We start from the raw sequence: 17,515 nt of genomic DNA on the forward strand, positions 1-17,515 counted from the left end.
TTGCTGTTTAGATTGCATATTACTTCAGAAGAAAGCCATTGAACTACAATACAACCTATGGAACTAGTACACACATCCAGCAAAATATCATCTCTAAGACATTTCTAGGTTATCTGGGTAATTCTATTGTATGCTTCTGCTGGAAGTTGTCATACAGTCACCTTGGAGAACGTAGCAAATCCCTAGAGAGTGAGCACTTGGAAACATACTTCTTTTTTTCCTGTGGGTGATGGAAGGAGCTTTTGTTCCCAAACTGTGGATCTATTTAGAAAGTCCCCTCTCTGCTGTGTTTATATGAGCTGGTAGCACCTATGTTGCTTGCTTCTGCTGTCATATTGCCTCAACATCTGCTGCAGATTGTAGTCTTGACCAACTCATCCTTGGAGGAACAGCTGCGTATCAGTGATTTCTGCCATGCCAACAACATCTGCTTGGTCATAGCTGACACAAAGGGCCTGGCTGGGTATGTGCTGCTCTGAAGGAGTTTGGGCCTTGTTCTGAGAGGGGGGATGTTACTTTGGGGACGGGTGCTGTGGGTGACAGGAGAGTGGAATTGGTAGCTCATATTAGCTTTGAGTGTGGTGGAAGCAGCCTGGGGCACTGAGAGGCAAAGGGGTTCTGTGGGAACATAGTGATTAGTCTGAACAGCTGGTACTCAAAATGACTGTCCCCATAGCCAAGTAGGATCCAAACAGGTAGGCCACTAGGTTCAGCCCTACCAACCTATTATTTCAGTTTTATTTTTACTGGGAATAGCTTCTTAATGAAGTCTTAATCAAGAGTTGTTCATGGCTTCTATGTTAGTGGGCAATGAATCTGCCCCGATATTTTGTCTGAAATTGGATGTAACTACCCAGGCTCCCTTAGATAGCTCCTTTACAACTCAGACTAAAACCTGGAGTGGAGACATCACCCCCACTGGCATGGAAGCCACCAGCTGTCAGAAGACTTAATTGTCCATTCAAGACCATGAACCATTTTGCACAACAGAACTTAAAGTATTATGACTGCAGTTCACCTTCTCTTAAGCATAGCAAAAATATTCACAATTCACATCATGTTATATAGCCCCTCTGAAGAATAGTATAATACATAGTAACACTGAGTACAGCTGTGCAATAAGCAGCAATATAGAATGTGAAACTTCAGCACACTGTGTGAAGCTACAGTGCACAACCACAACATGCAACATAACTATGTGTATTTCTGCCTCCAGTGCTGTCAGCAGAATACTATGTCAAATTCACTCCAAATGCATACATATGTATATCACTAACAATGCAAGCCTATTATTCCACTTAAACTACCATGGCTGCATCTTTTAGAATCCCATAGTTTACACTAAAGGTGAGAATTATAAACACCCCTCCCTAAACTTCCAGTTCCTTAGGGTGGAGCCATGGCAGTTCAAGTAAAATCATAGTGCTTTAATTATGTATTGTGAAATGGCTCCTAGTCACCTGGAAATATTTTGAATACATTATTGCAGGGAAAATCCATTCCTCTCATTATGCTACTGTAATAATTGTAGCTAAGCCTACAGGCAACTGGGTATCTTTAAGGGATCGTGTGTGTGTGTGTGACTGATGTCATCACCTCTACTAATAAGATAGTGTGGCACTTCACTTGTTCAGACCCTGGCTCCACTACAACGTTGGTGCTCCTGGCAGAGATTGGACAGTTTTGGGGTTAGGGGCAGTAGGTTGAGTGTACTGTATTGGAAAGGAAGGGGTTTTAAATATGGTATCTTCTTTTTCTGTCTCCAGACAGCTTTTCTGTGACTTTGGAGAATGCTTTGTGGTTTATGATCCCTCAGAGGCTGACCCTGTCTCTGCTACCATTGACCACATCACCCAGGTAGTTTCATTCTCTTTATACAGTAGGTGCTTCTGGATGACTGGCTTCTAATGTTACCAGTCAAAAGGCACTATGAAGCATTTATGCAGGTCTCCCTCTTTTTGTTTGATAATGACAAAGATGGATATGTGATGTCCAAACATGGAAGGGCTGCAGGTGGAAGAGGCTGACATGCAAGCCTTCTGTATAATTTTGTGAATGAGGCAGAGTAATTACAAAAAAAAGACCCTCATCTGACCCTCCTTCACACTATGCAGTACTATGTACTTTAACCACCATGGTTCTGCCCTATGGATTTCTGGGATTTACAGTTTAGGTGGGGACATTTAGATTTTTCAGTCAGAAAGTCTATGAACCCCAGGATTCCATAAGATGGAATATAATTCGATAGTGTGAAAGGGCCCTTAGAAGCAAGCCGTGTCTCATAACTAGAATTCTGTCTCTGACATGTTACTGGTCTATACATATATAATCTTCTATGGCTCTTTCCTTAATTTTCTACATGAAGGGCATGTGAATATAGATTTTGGGCTACTTGTAGCCCTTCACCACTCTAGACTCCTCAGACTGCCCCTTTTCTAATAAAAAAATGGACTAATTGCCTTTCAAATAAGTCTCTCCTCTGCTTTCTCTCACTTTGTCTTTCTCTCACACACATTGCACTATCTTAACTGTTTGTTTGTTTTTTAAACCCATTCATTTTTCAAAACCAAAAGTAGACTTTTGGTCTTTTCTAGATTTGATTCTACTCCCCTCCTGGCTTTTGGCGTCCTTTTTGCAGTTGTGGCTCTGGAAGGGTCTTTTAAAAAGAACACTAGCCCTCAAATCTGCTACAGTTGCCCGCTTCTGTTTTAGATGCCATCAATTTCTTTCAAAGAAGCCATAGCTGAACTCAAGATTCACTACTGTCCCATGTATGTATTCTTCCCACAGGGAAACCCGGGTATTTTGACAGTGGCTTGGGATGAAGAGCAAAGACAACATCCCCACTTTGAGGATGTTGACTGGGTGATCTTTTCAGAGGTTGAAGGGATGACAGAACTGAATGACTCCAAGCCTCGTCTCATCTGTGTGAGAGGTAACAGACCTTCTATTTCTTTGCTGTCACATCTTTGTGTGTCATTCCTCATTACAGACAGAAAGTGTCCACAAGTGTGTCCTGGATCTTGAGGTCCCCAGGACCTTCTCCTAAGATATCTGTTCCCAAATGCACTAGAGGGCCAAAAGGAGAATTTAGTAAAGTTTTCAGGCACCCAGGGGCCATGGGGAGCCAAACATGTTTTAACTTTTTATTTTAATGGAGCACTGAGGGATGCAATCCTCCAAAGTCACTTTAGAGCCAAATTTGTCCTTCCCCCAATGATTGTCTACTGATGTTATAGTGGAAACCTCAAGTTCATGTACTAGCAAGGATGTACAGTGAGGAGTTTTGATATAAGAATGGTGCAGTGTTTTGTTGTCAATGGGATGGCAAATCCGCTGTGGGTTTTGGTATAAACCTGAAAGGAGCTATCTGATCCTTATCCCCAGATAGTTTCAGCACCTTGGACAGCTCATTTAAAATTCATACTAAAACCCGGGGGGAACACTGTACTGTGACACTCGCAGCAGAGGAATGTCCAAAACACCTGGAGGCCCAAAGGTTGGGAACCACTGGCTTAAGGGGACGTTATTTAGCTTCAGTCATAGTGGCCTCCTCAGAGAACAAGAGTGAGTCCTTATCTTTCTGCACTGTGTCTAGGAGAATGCAGCCTGGAAATTGGAGACACATCTTCCTTTTCTCCATACAAGTGTGGTGGGATCATCACTCAAGTCAAGATGCCTCAGAAGTATTTCTTTGTATGTACCTAACATCTCTAGTATGCTGAATATTGAAACTGCAGGGGATATTAAAACAAGGAGCACTTTTTATTGAGATAGTTGATCATTTTAGCTGAAAGGACACCACAATGCTACTTCACTAAGAAAGAAAGATCAGATCTTTGTTAAGGTGTTACACAATATGAGAAGATGTTAGGTTCAATCCAAGGCTTCTTCAGTTTAGGCTGAAAAAGGAGCAGCTTTCAATCCTGGAGAGCTACTACCACCTAGGATAGACCACAGCTGGGCAACTTCTGGCACTCTAAATGGAGGACCATAGCTCCCATCGTCCTAGTTACTGTAGTTTATAGTGAGGGCAGAGGGCCCTAAATCCAGTGGTTTGACCAAATTAGCCTTACATCCATTGAATCAATGGAACACTAGTTTTGACTTGCCAAGGTTTCATCAGGCTTACTCTGCTTGAGACTAACAATATGATTCAGGCCTTACAGTCCAACAAATTGGGGGGGGGGGGGGGGGCTGCTGTACTACTCCTAGTCATAGATGCAGCAAGACAGCTCCCACACTGGCATGTTATCCACCTCTGATGAAGACTATACTTGAATGGTTTGATGTGATCTAGGACTATGTCATATAATCACTAGCAAGCATAGGCAATTTAGCTAATATGTTTGTATTCCCAGAAATCCCTGTGTGACTCCATGGCTGAACCTAAGATCAGCACCCCAGATAAGGGAAAACTCTCTTACTATCACACACTCCACACTGCTTTCTGGGCAATGCATGTCTTCTGGAGTGAGATGTGTCGACTTCCCAAGCCCAGGGATCAGGCAAGTTTCTTTGGTCTTCCTTTTTTGCTGTCCTCCAAGCTTCTTAATGCTCTCAACCCTGGGCTATGCAACATTTTGTCCTCCTGCATGAGAAATAATGCCATTATTTTATTTCTGAAAGTAAGTGTCTCTCTCTCTCTGGGTTCTATGAGGCCAACTATAATTGAATATACTACAACTTTAATCAGTATTAGTGGTTTTGTTTATCCATGCCCAACAAAATATGTCTAGGCATTTTCTAAGTCCTCCAATTTGGCTCTATGGTAACCTTGATACCATAGACATTCTTAATTTCAATAGGGTTTGCTATTATCTGCAGTTCCATGTATCCACATGAAGTCCGGGAAAATATTCCCCACAAATACAGTGGTCTTCCTGTATTGCAAACACAATTAACAATTATGCAACAGTGTATACATTAAATTTGACACATATGCACTGTCCTGACAATTGCATTCATTCAGTGAACTGCTGGGTCAGAATTTCATTGCAGTATTTAGCAGTACTGAGATATTCAGATGCACCCTCAAAGTCTTAAAGAAAAAATACAAACTAGATGTACAGTAGAGACTCACTTATCCAACGTTCTGGATTATCCAACGCATTTTTGTAGTCAATGTTTTCAATACATCGTGATATTTTGGTGCTAAATTCGTAAATAAAGTAATTACTACATAGCATTACTGCATATTGAACTACTTTTTCTGTCAAATTTGTTGTATAATATGATGTTTTGGTGCTTAATTTGTAAAATCATAACCTAATTTGATGTTTAATAGGCTTTTCCTTAATCCCTCCTTTTTATCCAATATATTCACTTATCCAGCATTCTGCCGGCCCGTTTATAAGTGAGACTCTACTGTACTTAACTTTCAATAATTTACCCTTTTGTTCCCTTATCCCTGGCAACTGTAGCAATTCTTCTTGATCCTTTTACCTTTATATCACTTAGCAGGAACAGACTCTTTTAAAGTTTCCTCACTCACTGGACTCATTCACAGTCATTCACACAGGGGTTACATGAGCATCATGACATTCCTTTGTCAGCTTTGCCTATTATTATCCCTTGCCAGGCAGATGCAGATAAGATGGTGGAGCTGTCACAGACTCTAACTGAGAATGAGGAGTCACTGCAAAACGATCTGATCCGGACTTTTTCATATGGATGTGCTGGTAACCTGAGTCCTGTCAATGCCTTTATTGGAGGCCTAGCTGCCCAAGAGGTCCTGAAGGTGAGTAGCAGGTACTCATGAGGACCATCAGCTTTGTGTGTTATTTGGAGAATACTTCTCATGGTGTATCTTTGCTCCAAAGAATGCTACAACTTTGCGAATGGAATGAAATGTTAAAACCCTAAAAGTTTATCTCAGTTTCTGTGACCAGCAGTACATCATTTGATAGATTCAGGCCCTTTCTACACTGTCAAATAATCCAGATTATCAAAGCAGTTAATCCACATTATCTGTTTTGAACTGGATTATATGAGCCCACACTGCCATATAATCCATTTCAAAGCAGATAATCTGTATTTTATATGACAGTGTTGGGGGACTCACTGGCAGCTGAAGAATATCTTTTTCTTGAATGCTGTCTAGCCTACGAAGTGAAATATTGGGAAGTTTCTATTTCCACCTCTCCAATGAACAAAGACAGTGGATGCTGTAGTAAAGTTACTAAGGCCTCATCTACATTGACTATATAATCCAGTTTCTGAATGCAGTGTATTTGCTTTAAACTGGATTATGTGAGTCTACATTGCTATATAATCAAGTTTAAATCAAGTAATCTACATTCAGAAACTGAATCATATGGCAGTGTAGATGGGGCCAAAGAAACTTCATTGCAAACCACTGCTGCCATGAACTCACTAGCTCAATGGTTCTCAACCTGGGGTCCTCAGATGTTTTTGGCCTTCAACTCCCAGACGTCTTAACAGCTGGTAAACTGGCTGGGATTTCTGGGACTTGTAGGCCAAAAACATCTGGGGACCCCAGGTTGAGAACCACAGCCTAGTTGGTCTCAGACAAGCTGTTCTGTCTCTTATCTTCAGTCCTCCTGCCTTATCTGCAATAAGGAGAGGTAACAATACTGACATACAGGATTGTGTTAAGGCAGGGATGGTGAATCTACAGCTAATGATTTGCATGTTAAGTACTTCTGAATTAAGACACTAATCATAGCCTAGAAGTTGTTAGTGTAACTAAGTTCTGGTTTGCAGGTCAGGGACCTATTGCATTTGGATTTACTCTTGAGGAGACATGCCCAGACCTGAGCTGGACTTTGTATCCTGGGTGAGGAGAGTGCCCATCACCTCTGGCCGTGTTGCCTTGCTTTGCCATGGCCTGAACCTGTGCCAATAACCCCATTAACTGCTGGAAAGTAGATTCTTCTCAAAGTGAATCATGTCCTGAGTCAGAAAAAAGGTTTTGACCTACTTTAATTTTATAACTAAATAATGCATATGGAATGATTTTTAACACTTAGAAATTGTTCCCTGAAATTATTGGTGTCATCATTATTATAATAATGCCTTTTTGTCCTGTTAAGCAAGAGTCTGAAATTTTCTAAACATAGGCTTCTCATTAGTATAACTGAGTCAGAGCCCACAAGTTGAACCCAGAAGAGATAATTTGAGTTTCTCTTTCATTTCCCTCAATACCACTGTTGAACTTCAGGGAACTGCCTGCCTTCTTTAAACCAATCTAGCTAGTTTTGGTTTGGATTATCCAGTTCAGATTGTCAATTGAACATTTACAAAAATGGATTCAAGATTAGTCATCTTGAACTTAATTCAAATATGAGTCAATTAACATCTAGTTTTGCAGTGGCTACTACTTCACAGAATCTTCTAATTCAAGAGGAGAAAATATCACTTTGAAGAGCTTCAAGTCTTCTGCTTCAGGTTTAGTGCTTACTTAGGTGTGGTCAGGCACTTATCTGAGGTGTATGGGGAAGTTCCCAGACCCCAGGTCTAGGCCTCTTTCATACAGTATTCATGTATGTGGAAACAAGCTAGTCACTGAAGAGAAGAGATAGACTCTGGATCCACTCCCAGATTTGGGAACACTGCCTGGACCCATAGTCTGCAGGGGACAGGTTTATACATAAGTAGCTTGGTCACATGTAAGTTTCTGTTTGATTGTCATACTAGTAAGAAGTTCCAATGTGACTTCAGACATCTTAAGGATGGTCCAACCCACGGGCTCATGTTCAACACTGGCTACAGGTGTAATGGAGAGGGGGCAGCATCTACACAATTTGTTCTGTTGCTCTCCTTTCTCTGTCAATACAGGGTTGCCAGAGTGAAAACTGGTGATGGTGCCTATGTAGAGCAGGGAATTTTAGCACATGTTGCTTGTTACCTGGTTGAAATTACCTGGTCTTACACAACTATAGGTACTTGAGCCGTATGCAGATTTGACCTCAAGGCAGTTTGCCCTTGCAAGTTTATCTAACTGCATGTAAATCTACACTGTAAAATTAATGCAGTTCAACTTTGCCATAATTCAGTGCTCTGAAATCATAGGAGTTGTAGCTGCATGTGATTAATGGGACCTTGTGAATGTGAGACATCTTATAAAAATAGGTATCATATTTTCTGATGTTCAGGAAAAATAATTTTAATAGTGATCATAGCTTCCTTCAAACACTTTCTTACCTATAATACTTTATAAACAAATGTGCCTTTATTGTCTTACACTTTATTGTTATATAACATAAAATATAAACATAACAAATACAGCCTGGTTTTCAGTAGAGCTACTTTCTTCTTGGCTTCCATCTTTAATCCTTGTGTAGTTATTTCTTTAATCTTAGGTTTGAACATTGGCTAATGCAGATAAGTGACAATCCATTCTTTGGAGCTGATTCTAATATACAAACAAATATTTTTATTCAGTGGCAGATATGATGGTGTAGTATCATTTTAACAAGTGTCCGCCAGATGGCATGTTATGCTTACAGAGTCTGGCTTTCTCTCCACCAGTGCCCTTATCCCATGCAGACTGCAGATAGGCTAAAAAGTTTCTGGAAGTTCCATGTTTTGTTCCTCTGCTTTCTACTTTAATTTGAGACATCCATTTGACATTTTCATTATCCTAAAGTATTTCCTGTGAGCTTTCAGCATTACCAGAGACTTTTTGTTCCCATTCGTTAGGCCATTTATTTTTAAACCAGTGGTTTCTGAAATGGAATAAATCAATTACTGTCTGTTCAGTAAACCAATAGGAGAGAACAAAGGAAAATTTCCTTCAAAATTCTAATATTTAGGTAGAGTGTTCACCTATAGATCTGTGTATCACCCAAAAAGTAATAGCCATGTTAGTCTGAAATACCAGTTCGCAAAGGGATCTTGTAGCGCCTAAGAAAGATGTTGGTAGCCTAAGTCTGCTACAAGATTCCTTCACATGTTGTCAGAGGGATAGGGATGGAGGCTCTATCAACTCTGCCATGTAATACAGTTTGAACTGCATTATATGGTCAATGTAATCTCATATAATGTAGACAAACCACATTGATCTGCATTATATGAGTCTGCACTGACCATATAGTGCAGTTTAAAACTACATTATATGGCAGTGTAGATAGAGCCTGAGGGGGAGAGAATGCATATTAACGAGATATCTTTGTACAATTTGCACAAGTTAATTAGTTGTTGTTAAGTGTCTCCAAGTCAATGCTTTTTTTTTGTGTCAGGAGCAACCGGAGTTGCTTCTGGAGTGAGAGAATTGGCCGTCTGTAAGGACGTTGCCCAGGGGATGCCCGGATGTTTTGATGTTTTTACCATCCTTGTGGGAGGCTTCTCTCATGTCCCCGCATAGAGCTGGAGCTGATAGAGGGAGCTCATCCACACTCTCCCCAGGTGGGATTCGAACCTGGCAGCTTTCAGGTCAGCAACCCAACCTTCAAGTCACTTAGTCCACTACGCCATCTGGGGGCTCCAAGTCAATGCTAATTTATGGTGACCCTATCATACTTTTTTGGGGGGCAGGGTGTTTGCGATTGTCTTGTTTCGAGGCTAAGAGAGATTGATTTGGCCAAGATCATAGAATAATCACAGAACCATAGAGTTGGAGGAGACCTTGTGGGCCATCCAGTCCAACACCCTGCCAAGCAGGAAAATCACATTCAAAGCACCCTCGATAGATGGCCATCCAGCCTCTGTTTAAAAGCATCTAAAAAAGGAGCTTCCACCACAGTCTGGGGCACAGAGTTCCACTGCTGAACAGCTCTCACAGTGAGGAAGTTCTTCCTAATGTTCAGGTAGAATCTCCTTTCCTGTAGTTTGAAGCCGTTGTTCCGCAGCCTAGTCTCCAGAGCAGCAGAAAACAATCTTGCTCCCTCCTCCCTGTGACTTCCCCTCACATTTTGATACATGGCCCTCATCATGTCTCCTCTCCGCCTTCTCTTCTGCAGGCTAAACATGCCCAGCCTTTTAAAGTGTTCCTCATAGGGCTTGTTCTCCAGACCTTCAATTACCCAGTGGATTTCTATAACTGAGCAAGGATTTGAACCCTAATCTCCTGGAGTTGTAATCCAACACTCCAATCACTGCACCACACTGGTTCTCCCCCTTTTCAGCAGCATGGTTAGAAATAGTGTAGAGTTACAAATGAAAGGTGTCAGTGTCAGGATCTCCCATAAAAGTATGTGCAGAGCAACTACTTAATAAAAACATGATCTAGGCACCCTAAGACCTTAGCCTCCCTGTACAATATGAGAAATGCTAATACCTTAGAGAATTATCAAAGCTATTAAGAAATATTTTGGCACATGTTTACTATGGAAAAATGGAGTGTTGCTGGTAATCCAATATCTCCCAATCTGGTCCTGAATTGTAACTTAATTGCTAGATATCTTATATCATAGGTTAGACAATATCTTTTAACCTGTTGTTTTCTTTAAAAAGAGATTCGATTTTCAAGGGATACTTAATGCAGAATGAACTGAAGAACATATGGATCGCCAAACTTTCTTGCAGCTCCACACACCCGAACCCTAAGACCTATGTTGCATCTTATCTTAAGGAAAATCCATGGCAGAATATGATTCTAAACCAAAGTGAGAATGACAAAGTCATATGACACTTTAAAGACAGTTTACAGGTACACCTTAATTAATGAAGTACATGTGTTCCTGGGTATTACAGAAATAACTTGGAAAGAATAGGATTAGATTCCTACCTCATAAAAAAAGAAATAATTTCAACATGTTTCAGCAGAATTTTTATTTGAAACTTACAATATGCACTTTTAAAATGAAATAACTAGGCAAAGTTAGCTTTGCATAAGTAAGCAAAAACATTTTGTATCTTCTAAGTGGTGTACTGAGTTTTCCAAAATGCACCCAAAGACAGCTTTTTCTTTGACTATTTTTATGGTTTCTCCTTTGGTGGCCAAATTTATAGATATGGAGGTGTTTTTACATGCCAGTGAGTCAGACCTCTGCACTTTCACCTTTTCTCTCTGTTTTCCTATTCACACATGCACAGTAAGAGAATTTGGATGTAGCTGCTGTTTACTTTGCCTGTCGGAAACAGGAACACAGATCTAGTAAGATTGGTTAGAGTAGTGTCCTGCTGTTTCTAATTCAAACTTTGTTAATTGGTTTATTGAGAACATGCTGCTGTGACCTGATAACCAAAAATCTTGTGTTTCTTCAACTCTCCTTCAACATTCTCCCAATTTCAATGCAGCTAAAAGATGCCCACCTAGACAGAAAATGAGGAAAAAGTCATAGGGGATGCACTAATATAAATCGCCTTTGTGAAATGGAGGTTTCTTGCCAGAAACTCTGTTTACTGAGGTATACCTATATTAATAAATATTATTGAAATATTTATATTCCATTCTGTTTCATCAGTAGAATAGTAAGATTCAATGGCCCAGGCTAAACATAATGGTACCAGAACCTTCTGTGACGTTTTCAAATACATTATCCCATTCCAAGAGGAACAAGCAACAAATATCAGCACAAGGATCTCTAGGTGAAACGATGGAGAATTTTTTTATCAGTCTGTTCCCAGCAAACTTCATATACTTTGCACTTTGTGTTAGGAAGGAAGAGAGGGCTTTCCATTGGCATGGAGGGATGTATTTGCAAGCCACCGCTGCAGAGTTAGTATTGTGGCCCTCTAGGCTAAAAGGCTAAGTGCCCTGGCTCTAGTCTAGAAGGTGGTATGGGCACCTCTTCTTTTTTGTTCTGCTTACAGGCTGCCTCAGGGAAGTTCGCCCCTCTGGATCAGTGGCTGTACTTCGATGCTTATGAATGCCTTCCTGAAAGTAATGTACAGCTAACAGCAGAAGATTGTGCTCCAGTGAGTAATTGTGGGATTTGTATTTTTCCACTGCACATTTAGGATATAGGACCATCAATTTCCCCCCTACTAGCCTAGAAGGAAGTGAGATAGTATGTATAAGCCTCCACTTTTATTCTGGTATCTCTTTATTGGATCTGGATCTATTGTACCTCTCTATTGCCCTGTGGTAGGGCATCACCTTGAATCCATATATTCCCCGCTCCCTGTTTGTCTGTCTGTCTGCCCCCCCCCCCTCTCTCCAGACCTTCTGCCATTGATCAATATTAATCTCTTTTTTTCTCTTGTTTGGAGCATTCTGGTTAGATCTTTAATAATAACCATCTCTTTCCTTTAACAGTGTAATAGCCGCTACGATGGACAGATTGCTGTATTTGGGACTGACTTCCAGGAACAACTGGGGAAGCAAAAATATTTTATGGTGAGTTTGCAGGGTAGATAATGGGTTGCAGGGGTGGTTCTTTATGATAAATCAGATGAAGCAAAACCCACACCATGCAGTGTATTATGATTTAAGGAGATGCTCTGCCACTAGTCAGATTGTGCATCCAACACATTGGTGTGATTTTTATAGCCATCATTCTTATTATTTATCAGTGTCCTCTGGTTCATATTCTGGTTATCCTGGCAGAATAATGTGGGGAAGACAGAGAGAGCATTGTTAACAAAGGGATTCCTTTTGCTAATAGATAAAGAGGCTGGTGGCACAGTGTGTTAAACCGCTGAGCTGCTGAACTTGCGGACCAAAAGGTCCCAGGTTCAAATTCCGGGAGCGGAATGAGCGCCCGCTGTTAGCCCCAGCTCCTGCCAACCTAGCAGTTCAAAAACATACAAATGTGAGTAGATCAACAGGTACCGGGAAGGTAACGGCGCTCCATGCAGTCATGCCGGCCACATGACCTTAGAGGTGTCTATGGACAACGCCGGCTCTTCGGCTTAGAAATGGAGATGAGCACCAACCCCCAGAGTCGGTCACGACTGGACTTAATGTCAGGGGAAACCTTTACCTTTTAAAGAGGAAGAGAAACCAAATGGTCACGGATCTGCCAAAATTTAAAAGAGCAATTACTTTCCTGGTCCAGTCTCCACTGTACCTTAAATCTTGTTGCCACTGTATCCGTTGAGCAACTTTAAGACGCTGCTTTTATCTCTGCTTTTTGTATTATGATGGAGTTAATTTCAGATTGATTTAGAATAATAGAATAATAGAGTTGGAAGAGACCACATTTATTTATTTATTTAATTTATATACCGCTCTTCTCCCCCGGGGGACCCAGAGCGGTCTTACATAATGGCAAGATTAATGCACATATAATACAAAATATAGTAAAACAAACAATCGTAAAACACACTTAAAAACCAATATCATACCCCATTTAAAACAGTAAAACACTGTGTGACCATTACAACAGGGCCAGTAGCATTGGGCCAAAAGTCAGAGCCAGTCTGTATTCAATTTCACATTAATCCAATGAATACATCAGATTATATCAACCGTATCTTAGGATGGCCCAAAAGCTTGGTCCCACATCCAGTGTAGGACTACATGGGCCATGTAGTCCTACACTCTGCCATGCAGGAAAAGCACAATCAAAGTACTTCTGACAGATTTCCATCTAGCCTCTGTTTAAAAGCCTCCAAAGAAGAAGCTTCCGCCACACTCTGAAGCAGAGAGTTCCACTGCTGAACAGCTCTTACAGTCAGGAAGCTCTTCCTAATGTTCAGATTGAATCTCCTTCTCTGTTATTTGAACTCATTATTCTGAGTCCTAATTTGCAGGGCAGCAGAAAAGAAGCCTGCTCCCCCTTCCTTTCACATAGTGAAACATGGTGATCCTGTCTCAACCTTCAACATGGTGATCCTGTCTCAACCTTCTCTTCTGCCAGCTAAACATACCCAGCTCTTTAAGATACTCCTCATAGGGCATGATCTCCAGACATTTGATAATTTTAGTCACCCTCCCATGGACACCTTCCAGCTTGTCAATGTCTCTTTTAAACAGTGGTACCCAGAACTGGACACAGTATTCTACCGGTAGGTGAGGTCTAACCAAAGCAGAATAGAGAGGCACCATGACTTCCCTCGATCTAGACACTATACTCCTTTTGATGTAGTCCAAAAGCCCATTTGCTTTTTTTAGTTGCTGCATCATACTGTTGGCTCATGTTCAACTTGTTGTCCATGAAGCTCCAAGATTTTTTTTACATGGACTGTTGTTGAGCTAGGTGTCACGTATTCTGTATCTTTGCATTTCATTTTTCTGCCTAAGTGTAGTATCTTACATTTGTCCTTGTTGAAATACATTTTGTTAGTTTTGGCCCAGCTTTCTAATCTGTTAATGTCATTTTGAATTCTAATCCTATCCTCTGGAGTATTAGCTATCCCTCTTAATTTAGTGTCATATGCAGACTTGATAAGCATACCCTCTAAACCTTCATCTAAGTCATTAACAAAGATGTTGAACAGTAATGGGCCCAGGACTGAACCCTGCAGCACTCCACTAGTCACTTCTTTCCAGGATGAAGTTGAACCATTGGTGAGCACTCTTTGGGTTCGGTTGATTTTAACCAGTTACAGATCCACCTAACAGTAGCATTGCCTAGCTCACATTTGATAGGTTTGTTTGCAAGAAGGTCATGGGGGACCTTGTCAAAGGCCTTACTGAAATCAACATATGCTACATCCACAGCATTCCCTGCATCTACCAAGCTTGTAACTATAAAAAAAAAGAGACGATTAGTCTGGCATAATTTGTCTTTGAGAATTCCATGTTGATTTTTAGTAATCACAGTAATTTTAAAGTTTTATGTAATAAATCACGAAGTTCCTATCTGCTAGTTGTCCTTTAATTGAGTTGGTTTTATCACCTCTAATCCTTGTGGTTGTAGACCATGTCTTGTTCTTCTTGGTTTGCATGTGTAGTCTGCAGCCAGTGGCAGTCACTGGCTATGGATAATAGGTATTGTATTCCAGAAGTCCTGGAAAGTGTCAGATTGGGAAAGGTTGGGATATCTCATGACAATTTATCTGTAGTTTTTCCAAATGACTCTTGATAGCCCCATGAGTTAAAACTGAAATTCAGCTAGATTGCTCTCTTTGCTGGTTGGGGATAGTTTATTCGTTTAGACATTGAAGTCATGAGACTGGTTTGACTTTTCATTTCACTTTAGTATTTTTCCCCAAGTGCTCTACAGCTGGGGGAGTGTTCACTGCCTTAGTTTGAAAGTTGAAGCCTGATTTTTGTATGATGAGTTAACTGACCTAGATTTGCTTTGCAGCTGTTGTTGGAGTTTCTTTGTAAATACAACATTTGCTAGGACAACTGTTAAGAGAGGAATCTGGAAAGATTTCATCTCATTTACTGTGGTCATTTGTTAACAGTGGCCTCCAGATTATTTGATCAATCCTGCTATTGAGTAATAATACAAACAATAATAAAAGTAATTATTTGGGGGTTGTAACCAGGGTATGTCCGACTAGAGGCCTGAATGAATACAATAAAGTGAATTTGAGAGTGATTTCATTGATAGTGAGGTTCCAGCATTTATGTCTTCAAATATATTTGAAACAGATATTTGAGACAGATACCAATCACTACTGGAATGTAGCTTTTGAGACCCTTCCTAAAGACAAGGCATCTTGTTGGTGTACCAGCCATGCGGACAGAGTTGATTTTGGGCATGGCCTTGGACTCTTCCAAACTGTTGGTTTTGGGAGACTTCAATATCCATGCCAAATCAATCCTTGTAGGCGCCGCTCAGGACTTCACTTGGGACATCTCCATGACAACTATGGGGCTGTCCCAAGTGATAGCTGGCCCTACTCATAAGGCTGGACACATTTTGGATCTGGTGTTTGATTCAGAAGGCGAAGGGAGACATAATTGGATAGGGGAAGAACTGTCAACAGTTCCTTTATTATGATCAGATAATTTCCTGGTCAGGTTTAGACTCATTGGGATCCCTTTCCTCTGCGGAGGTGGCGGACCCACTAAGATGGTCCACCCCAGGAGATTTATGGATTCGGATGGATTCCTGATGTCTCTTGGGGAGTTTCCAGCTACCAGGGTAGGTGATCCTATTGATTCCATGGTTGAGCTCTGGAATGCAGAGGCAGCCAGGACCATCAATAGGATCGCTCCGAAGCGCCCCTTCCCAGATGCAGAGCTAAATCAGCCCCTTGGCTCTCCAAGGAGCTATTAGCAATAAAACAGATGGGAAGGAGACTCGAGTGCGATTGGCGAAGCTCCACCAAAAGCCCTTCAATGAAACCATAGAAGCAATGGGGGGAAAAACTGTTCGCAACCTCCATCGCCACTGCAAAAAACAGACCATCTGAATTATTCAGAGTGGTCAGTGGACTTCTAAACTCAAAAGACGAAGTCTACCTACCCCACACCGCAGATCAATGCAAGGACTTCGCTCGCCACTTCGTAAATAAGATCAGTCGGATTCGGGATGATTTTGGTACCTCCGGTGGATGTAGCCAATGCACAGTCTTATCCAGTTTTAACGGATCAATTTCAATTGGGTTTGCTCGAGGATGCTGACAAAATGTGGGGAGAAGTGAGGGCCACAACCTGTAAATTGGACCCTTGCCCATCCTGGCTGGTAAAGCAGGTCAGGGGGAGTATGGCCTGGATAAGGGAACTGGTCATTAAATCAAGGCAAGGTCCCCAAGGTCTTGAAAGAAACCGTGCTGAGACAGTTTGAAAAAGCCATCCCTTAATCCTACAAATTTGAACAACTATAGGCCACTTTCAAATTTGACTTTTATCAGTAAGATCTCAGAATGGTTGGTGGCCAATTAACTCCAAAGGTTTCTGGAGGACACTGATTTTCTAGATCCATTTCAATGTGGCTTCAGGCCAGGGCATGGGACAGAAATGGCTTTGGTCAAGCCTGGTGGGGATGGGACTTGGAGGCATTGTATTGCAGTGGTTCCAGTCCTTCTTCTTGGGTCATCTCCAGAAAATGGTTTTTTTTTGGGGGGGGGGGGGTCCTGCTCGACTCCATGGCCTCTGGGCTGTGGAATCCCACAGGGCTCATAATTATTTCCAATGTTGTTTAACATCTACCTGAAACTGCTGGGAGAGATCATCCAGACTTTTGGAGTTTGGTACTATCTCAATGCAGATGATGCCCAACTCTACTACTTTCCATCTGGAACCAAGGAAACAGTTCTGCACCTGAACCGTTGCTGTGGGCGGTAATGGACTGGATGAGGGCAAACAAATTAAAGCTTAATCCAGACAAAACGGAAGTACTGCGGGTCTTGCGCAAGATCGATCTGAAAATAGGGTTACAACTGGAGCTGGATTGAGTTACGCTCCCCCTAAAATCTCAGGTTCACAGTTTGGGGGTGGTTCTGGATTCCGCCTTAAATTTGGAAGCCCAGGTGGTGGTAGTGACCTTTGCACAATTAAAACTTGTATGCCAGTGTGGACATTTCTTGACTTGACTTGGCCATGGTAATACACGCACTGGTTACACCCCGTTTGGACTACTGCAATGTGCCCTACACGGTTTCGTTCCAGGATACTTGAGACATTGTGTCCTACCATACAAGCCAGGTAGATTATTAAGATTGAACGCTTCTCTCCACTCAACTCAGGGACAGCCATCATTTAAAATTGGTTAGAGATTGGCACATTCTTGAGTGTGGCACCAAAACTTTGGGACGCTTTGCCTGA

At 41.4% G+C, this 17,515-nt stretch overlaps 1 protein-coding gene across 3 annotated transcripts in view; it reads left to right on the plus strand.

Annotated features, from left to right (window-relative positions):
- Positions 1–17,515, plus strand: part of uba7 (ubiquitin like modifier activating enzyme 7) — a 71,033-nt gene that overhangs the window by 7,132 nt on the left and 46,386 nt on the right. For all 3 annotated transcript variants that reach the window (XM_062970121.1, XM_062970119.1, XM_062970120.1), the window contains exons 5-12: positions 357–463; positions 1,767–1,857; positions 2,791–2,935; positions 3,599–3,696; positions 4,362–4,512; positions 5,586–5,740; positions 11,719–11,823; positions 12,164–12,244. In XM_062970121.1, coding sequence (XP_062826191.1) covers positions 357–463; positions 1,767–1,857; positions 2,791–2,935; positions 3,599–3,696; positions 4,362–4,512; positions 5,586–5,740; positions 11,719–11,823; positions 12,164–12,244 — 933 coding nt within the window. The remainder of the gene's footprint in view (positions 1–356; positions 464–1,766; positions 1,858–2,790; positions 2,936–3,598; positions 3,697–4,361; positions 4,513–5,585; positions 5,741–11,718; positions 11,824–12,163; positions 12,245–17,515) is intronic.

This window comes from Anolis carolinensis, chromosome 2, assembly GCF_035594765.1.
Source record: "Anolis carolinensis isolate JA03-04 chromosome 2, rAnoCar3.1.pri, whole genome shotgun sequence".
NCBI classification, from domain to species: domain Eukaryota; kingdom Metazoa; phylum Chordata; class Lepidosauria; order Squamata; family Dactyloidae; genus Anolis; species Anolis carolinensis.